At 42.6% G+C, this 7,918-nt stretch overlaps 2 protein-coding genes across 4 annotated transcripts in view; one reads left to right on the top strand and one right to left on the bottom strand.

Annotated features, from left to right (window-relative positions):
* Atg17 (autophagy-related 17) overlaps window positions 1-2,824 on the top strand; it is a 39,993-nt gene extending 37,169 nt beyond the window's left edge. For all 3 annotated transcript variants that reach the window (XM_086915558.1, XM_086915557.1, XM_086915559.1), the window contains one exon: window positions 1-2,824. This exon is cut by the window's left edge and continues 4,275 nt beyond it. The gene's annotated coding sequence lies outside the window, so the exon portion shown is untranslated.
* The window catches only part of LOC100866509 (uncharacterized), a 7,747-nt gene extending 476 nt beyond the window's left edge, over window positions 1-7,271 (bottom strand). Inside the window, exons 1-6 of the mRNA XM_086915787.1 lie at window positions 7,159-7,271; window positions 6,487-6,589; window positions 5,972-6,202; window positions 5,486-5,757; window positions 5,050-5,162; window positions 1-4,544 (exon numbers count right to left, since the gene is read on the bottom strand). The exon at window positions 1-4,544 is cut by the window's left edge and continues 476 nt beyond it. Coding sequence (XP_086771913.1) covers window positions 3,190-4,544; window positions 5,050-5,162; window positions 5,486-5,757; window positions 5,972-6,202; window positions 6,487-6,589; window positions 7,159-7,271 — 2,187 coding nt within the window. The 3' untranslated portion in view covers window positions 1-3,189. The remainder of the gene's footprint in view (window positions 4,545-5,049; window positions 5,163-5,485; window positions 5,758-5,971; window positions 6,203-6,486; window positions 6,590-7,158) is intronic.
* Window positions 7,272-7,918: the final 647 nt, after the last annotated feature.

Raw genomic sequence — 7,918 nt, 5'->3', positions numbered from 1 at the left:
AAGAGGCTTTGCAATCGTTGTATTTTTCTCGACGATTGCAAAATTTCTGCCGGGCAGAAAGGCATCGAGATCGAAGAAAGAACTCTCGAAGTCTTGGTCGAGAGATCGAGAGACAATCGTGACAAACAAAGAAACAAACAAATTCTTCGTGCGGCAACGACGCAGTGAAACAACGTACAACCAACGTTCTGCTGTATGGACGATATCCATATCCATTATTTTTCCTTAAGAGTAAAAGCCAGCATCCTTGAGTAACGCTCTTACGTATACGACGCGTATAAATATAAAATCGAGCAGCTCGTGCGTCGAGAGTCGTGATCTGCGCTGAGAGATTGATCGCAAATATAATATAGAAATCAAAAAAAAAAAAAAAAAGAAAAAAAGAAAGAAAAATGGCGAAATTCTTCGAGCGAAACGAAACGAATTTTTCGCCATCAAATGTTCGCGGAAGCAGGGGACTTTTAGATGCTTAGGAGGATACGATTTTACTCCGTTCTTCTTTCGACGCTTCTCTTTCGATGGAGCCGCCGAATATTATATAAATTTATATAAATAAGTTCGCGAGTTAAATTTAATCGCGCGTTAAAAGAAAAAAGAAACGTATACATCGATCGATCGGTATGGAGAATGAATTTTTTCCAATTTGCTCTTTCGTCCAAAGTGGACGGTAATTAAATATTACACTTAGCGCGAGTATATCAAAGCGACGTGCCTGCAACGTTTCTGTGTTAATTTCTCGTGGTCGCAGAGAATTCTCGATCGAAGAGGTGATATCAAGTAGCGAAGCGTATCATCGAAAATCGTTGGATAATCGTTCGTTTTCAAGACTCGTCGATCGATTCCTTTTTTTCTTTTTCCTTTCCTTCCCCCCCCCCCCCACCCCCTTCTTTTATATCATTTTCGATCGATCTGATCTCTGGAGAGCGATCGATCCAGACGCGAGAAGAAGGGACGAGATTTTTCACTCGGAATGCGTTCCGCGAAAAAAGAAAAAAAAAAATGTGTCGGAGCCACACCTCAGAAGAAATTTGTTTCTTTTAGGGAAACGGGATGTGATTCGGGAGTGAGAGAAAAGAAGATGTGGAAAGCGAGAGGAAAATATCGATGATAAGGGAAATTGATTGATCGAGAGAGAGAGAGAGAGAGAGAGAGAGAGAGAAAGAGAGAGGAAAGAGAGGAAAGAGTATATATATATATACATATATATATATGCATATGGATGATAAAGCCGCGTTTTTATTTTTCTAGCGATTATTCTACGAACGAAAACGTCGTTCACCCTCTTCTCCCACCCCCATTTTTTTACCTAGACGCCTAAAGAGTTTGAATGAATGAGTGAACGAGCAAATGTGAACTGAGAGAGAGAGAGAGAGAGAGAGAGAGAGGGAAAAAAAAAGAAAAAAGAATGAAAAGGGGAAAAAAAAAATTAAGAATATGTAAACGTAGTATTGATAGAGTTTGTTTTACGTGTGACGTGTATAGGACAAAATATAATAATTCGATATTATAGTATATATTCTTTTTTTTACTGACCAAAATTTATACGCTTAGAAATACGTTTATACTATTCTATGCGAGAGGTGATTCGTACAGTAATGGAATAATTACGAAAAGAGAGAGAAAAAAAAAAAAAAAAACAAGAAAAAATCGAGAGAAAAATTTGACAAAAAAAAGAAAAAAGAGAATCGTACTACGAGAGGATGTAAAAAAAAAAAAAAAAAAAAAAAAAAATCATCAAGCGATATCGCGTAACGTGATTTTTTTTCTTTTACGTTTGCTTCTTTCTTCGCTTCTTTCGATTTACAGTCTTTTCTCTTTTCTCTTTCGTTTTCTTTTCTTATTATTATTATTATTATTATTATTATTATTATTATTATTATTATTATTATTATTTCTCATCATTAGCTCAAAGAAGTAGAAAGTAGTAAAATTTCGTTTCGCTCGATCACGATCGACAGATAGAGATTACACTTCGAGTTCGACGGTATTTTAGCACTTACTTTTCCAACGAGATTTAGCGATTCTCCCGGGAGGGGAGGGGGGGGGGATAAAGCACGCATTCAATTAGCGACCGATTATTGAACGACCGTTTAGCTCTGAGCTGTGTGGCATAATTCGCGCGAACAAGCGTCAAAAAAACGAGAATCGAGGGTCCGACCGCGAGCGTGAGTTTCGCGATCGATCGAACGATCCAACGAACGTTCTTTCTTTCTTAAGCGATCCCCCACGTAGTAGTACGCTTTTGCAATCGCGAAACGAGCGATTTCGTAGTGATTAAAAATCGCACTTCTTTTCCTCGAATAGGTAAACACGTGTGTACACGTATTCGTTATTAATTAATTGATCGAAGGAGAAGAAAAAGGAACGAACGAATGGCCGAGAGGTATGCGAGAGGTAGACGCGAAAAGCGATGATCGATAAATCGTTGATCGTTCGGCGATGCACGCGAACCGGATTCGCACCGGATTCGATTTCGTTTCTCGTCTCCCTTGTGCTCGCCGCTTGGAGGAAAACAAGAATAGGGGGTGGAAACGGATATTTGACGATCGACGAAGGATTGTGAAGGTTGGCGTGAGAGAGTGATTGTTCGAATGGAGTGAGGTGGGGAAGAAGTAAGGGGAAAGAAGAGAGAGCAAAAGAAAAGAAAGAAAAAAGGAAAAAGGAAAAGAGAGAGAGAGAGAGAGAAAAGAAGAAACGAATATCGCGCATGTAATATCCGAGAAAGTGTAATGCAAAATAGGTATATGATTATATTATACATAATATACATACAATTGTGATCGTGAGAGTATCTGTTGCGAATAAAAAATAAATTACGAATAAATCGCTCGTGACTTTTTTCCAAGCTCAACTTCGACTCGAACTTGCTTTTCGAACGCCTTTCTCCCATCGCCGAATTTATCGAACAACAAGAAATTCCCTCCTGTTAACAAAAATTCCTTTATTTAATATCCTTTATCCTTTATCGTTTAAATAACAGAGATCTCTCTTTTCTTTTTTTTTTTTTTCCTTCCTCTCTCATTGCTGAATCATTACAACATTTCCTGTCGAGCCTTCCTCACGTGTAAAGTCATCTGTTTCGACATCGACGGGACAGAGAGGAGAGGGGGGAGTGAAAAGAAGAAAAGTGCACACGACACTATCGCTATATTTATCATACAAACGAAAACGATCGATCGTTCTGACGATCTAATGATGATGGGGGACGTAGCTGTGCGCATTTTGGGGGCAACTAGGGGGTAGCAAGCTCGACGTGTCCTCCTCGGTGGAGCACAGCATCCCGACGAGGGTGTAGTCGACGAAAGGAGGAAGATCGAGATCGGCCACGTCCCCGTAACTGTTCATCCCGCTCGACGGCGCCACCGATGACGCGATGGCCATTTGGGGTAGCCGCGTGTCCACCACCTCGCAGGTGTAGTGGCAACGATCGTTGCTGGGATAGAAGAAGGGCTCGGGGCTATTTTGCGTGGGTATAGCGGCGTCCATCGTGTCCGGGAACAATCTCTCGCTCGAGTCGGGATTCGTCGACAACCTCTCGTCGAGCACCATTCGACTCGCGTTCTGATTATTCGGTATTCGATTGGCTAATTGATTCTTGGCCGCTGTCTCAGGCTGCTCGAACATCTGATGGCCGTAACCGTCGTACGAGTAATGCTTGTTCTCCATGGGGCTGCGAGCAGGGCGATCCACCGCGATCCCGTTCTCCTTCTTCGGATAGACGTTGTAACCCGGTCTCTCCATCAATCCTTGCTGACAGTTCTCTTTGGGAAAACAGTTGACGTCCCCCCTTCTCGTCGAGGGGGGCAACAGCTCCTCCTCCTTGCGGGGATCGAAGTCGGGAAAGTTCAAACGATCCTGGTCCTGATGATGACTTTGCGCCCAATAGTTGCCCTCTTGCTCGCTCTTCCCCGCGAAATTCTTGTGATTCGTGGTTGGGTGTCGTTGATAATCTTGAAAGTTCAAAGGATCGGTCAAGTGATGATGGTGATTCCCTTCTTTTTCGGGGACGAACTGATTCACCGGCCTCTTCACGCAGAACCCGGTGCTCGGCGAGTCTTTCTCCGTTTCGAAGCCGGGGAATTGAAGCCTTTCGTCCTGAGGGATGCTCAAGTGACTGCTGCTCGAGTCCTCGCTGAGAAATTGGTTCCAGTATGGTGTCTGGTCCTGGTGCTGTTTCATCTCGTACTTTATGGTACCGCTTCCAAGATCGAGCAAGGTGGGCGGCGATCTGGCCACTTCTTGAGAATTCATGGTGAATTCGGGTCTGAGGGGTTGATCCAGCTGGAAGATCTCCTCCGGTTGGAGCAATTCTCCGGTGAACGGGGGGAAATCGGGGTAGGAGGCCTCTTGAGACACTTGATTGGGGAGATTGTAGGCCAACGATGTTTCTTGGGTTGGAACCGTGTCTTGGAGCCAGTAGGGGGTGTCGTTCGAGGCCGTTTGTTGGGGATACATGGTTGTTTGATGATGAGACGGTTGATAAGCCGAGACGTTGTTCTGCAGGCCGCACATGCATTCGAACGGTGGGCAGGAACACGAGTATCCTGCAACGTTATATGAAAATATTAACATTTTCCACGAATAAATTATGGACGAGGAAAGTATAAATATAATAATAATAATAATAATCTTATTCTTTCATTTATTTATATAAAAAAAAAATGTAATTTATTAATGTTAAAAACTTTTTTGTACCGAATTGGAACAATTTTTTTAGATATTGGAATTATTATGCGTATTGATCACAAATACACAAAAATTTCGTCTTCGTTGGAAAATAGATTAAAAAGTAACGTTTTAAAAAATCGCGCTCGAATCTATGATCTGAACATTGCTGCGTATTGGCACAATCCGTAGCAGCTGGTGCCACCTGTCGGAGCAAATGGTAAACGCCAACACGAGAACGTTAACACGGTAAAAGTGGCGAGATTCGAATTTAAGAAGTAAATTTATCGAAACTCCATTTGTTAGGACAGTTACGAAAATTTATTGACAGTGTTCAACGCGAAACAAGCGTGTGTTTGGAAATAAAACGATTGGAAATAAAACCTTTGTCCGGTATCAGTGGCGGTGGTTGCGTCGTTCTTGGCGGTTGCTCGATTGCTTCCGAATTCGATCTTTTCGTTCCACGTAGTGACATTAACTGAAAAAGTGCAACACAATTCAAGTTCATTAGTCTTGTAAAACTAACAAAAGAATCAAGAAGTTATTCTCAATAAACAAAGCGTTATTGGAATCCGTCATTCGTCCAAAATCTCGATAAGGTAAGCCTCTTATACGTATTAAGCGTGCAATAGTAATTAATTACGTATAAATTTCGAGCTTTCGAATACTTTTATCCGCGAGAAGAGGTTATGACGATGTCTGCGATGCGTGAAAGAATTTTTTTCTTTATTTACGCGAGGCAAATCGAACGGTGTACAGTGACGTGGAAACGTGGAAAATTATTGAAAAGAAATCGATAAAATAATTTTTCGATAAACGTACTTTGGAACCCAAAGCAGCTTCGTTTGCAAGAAGGACCGCCAATCCGCGTACCCTTCTGCCGGCACCCACGCTTCGCCTCGCTTCGGACGTGGATTTTGCTTCTGGTCGCGGATGATCGTGTTGTCCTTTGGCTTGAAAAAATATCGCGTGCTCGGTATGTCGCCAGAAATGCGTTACAGGGTAACCGCAATGGCCGCGACACGAAAGTATTTCCAACCGACCCGTGCATTGTCTATTGGGACATGGTTTCCCTTGTTGCTTTTTCCTCGCCTGAAAACCACATAAATCGCGTTATTTATAATCGTACCGTTGCCTCAGTAATAATCACAATATCGCAATATAAAAGCACATTTGACTTTTCATCTCTGAAATAACAATATTTCACGTGGTGGAACAGAGTTTTGAAGCAGGCGAAGGAAATTGATATATAAAAGAAAGTAGAATTCGCGTTAGGAATTACTCGGCGAGATTTCGATTCCCTTACCTTGTCACAAATTGCCGGTCGAAGGTGAACCCTTCCGCCGCCAGGTAGTATGCATTCTTGCGAACAGACCAGCACACCGAGGCAAGATTTTTTCAAGATGCTCACGTTGTGATTGTTCGTATTCCTCATCGCCCATCCCGATGCGTGTCTTCTCGCTTCCTCGCAATCTGGCCCGTACACTCGTCTCACATGGCCGTCCGCCCATTCGCACCAGGGATCGTACTCTACCACCTACGATTATTTTCAATTATCATTATTATCGGAAACTTCGATTCAAAATGTATATATATATATATATATATCTTTCACCGTAAAATTAGATAATTCTATTGTAGATAATTTTGAAATTCTTCGTTTTGCGTTTAGATAGAACGAATATCTTAATTACTTAATTCTCAATGAAATTAGAAAGAATCGCGAAGCAACTATTGGATATTCCATTTGGATCATGTTTGTGTGTAATGAATAATACGTTTAACGATTCTCGAGAAGAGAAAAATCGTTGGTGCAATTACCCTCGGCACGTTCGAGTCGTTGATGTCCCACTCTTGATGCGGATGCTGCTGTTGCTGATTGCCGGCAACAGTCGCTGACATCGTCGGCGACCCAACGCGACTCCTAGAGAGAAAGACGAAAATTCGATGAAACGGAATACACATAAATTTGAAGTAGCAAAATATGAATATAGATATAGACGATGATAATTCGAACACGATAAAAGGCACGTCCCTCGACAAGTCGTTCGCGTTACACGATCGACCTTGAGATTCCCCGAATTGCATCGAATCGAAAGAGCAATTTGGGATTACGCAATCGCGGCGTGGCAAGGGGCCGCCAGTTTCGAGATAAAATCCCGATTTATGGCGCGTAGCTGGCCGTAGCTCGCGCCATACTTATGGGAGGCCGTGGGTGGCCCGACAAGGGGCACGCTTTCCGGATTCTCGATCGCGGATAAAAAGATCGATCCCCAACTTTTCATCCTCCTTTCCAATCCTTTCGCGAGTTTGTCCTTTTTCTCTCTTCCTCTGAAATACATCTCTCTCTCTCTCTCTTTCTCATTTTTTCGACGAAAGTAGATTCGATGGAGAACGGACGTTCGTTAAAATTTGGTTTTGTCGTAACGGAGGGGGGTAAACGATGAAAGGATCGATTCAAAATTGTATTCTTCCTCGGAATGTAGGAAACACGGGGTCAACGCGATTCTACGTAAATCCTGTGGCGAGTATATGCTCGCGTCGGGTCGTGCTTCTGCCTTTCTCTCGTTGACATTAAAGTCCGTGGTTATGATCTGTGGCGGCATTAAGCTGCGAGATGAGTCAGTGCGTTCCTCTTTCCATAAAAATCGAACGATAAATTTTTTTTTCGCACATAATCGAAAAACAATTCGTTCGACTTTCACCTATTCCAACTAGCGTTTGTTTGTTTGTCTCGAGGCTCGTTTCATTGTGTCTTCGTAGAAATTCGCGGAAGCACGAATTCGATGATTCGACGTTATAAATACCGGTGTCATTGACCGTGAGGACACCCATGGAAGACGTTCGCCTACGTTCGGTCGGGACAACCTGCTATCTGAGGTTACAAGCGTGGACGTCTCCCTTCATTAACCCGTGTGTGCCCCGTCCGTTTGTTAACAGCAATATTAGATTTCGAAACGTTGGAAAATGTTCCCACTGTTGAAATTAATCCACTCATGGTTTCCACGGAATCGTGCGTAGGTGCGTAGATAATTTCGATTGAAATCGATCTCGTACGAGCGATGAAATCTTTCGCATCGCACAAAGTTGCCGTGGATTTTATCGAAGGAGTCGAAGGATTTTACGAGCCTCGAACACCTACTCTCGTCCACTTTTCAAATTTCAAGACAACGCGCTTCCGTGACAATCTCGCGGGAATCAAACGAACGACTCGAGGAAACCTCGTCGAGTATATTAAATAAATATCAAGTAT

The sequence above is a fragment of the Apis florea genome, unplaced genomic scaffold (genome assembly GCF_048593485.1).
Source record: "Apis florea isolate Af1SG1 unplaced genomic scaffold, ASM4859348v1 contig_3793_pilon, whole genome shotgun sequence".
NCBI lineage: Eukaryota > Metazoa > Arthropoda > Insecta > Hymenoptera > Apidae > Apis > Apis florea.
Note: the sequence above shows the minus strand (reverse complement) of the source record. Positions and strands in the feature narration are given on the sequence as shown.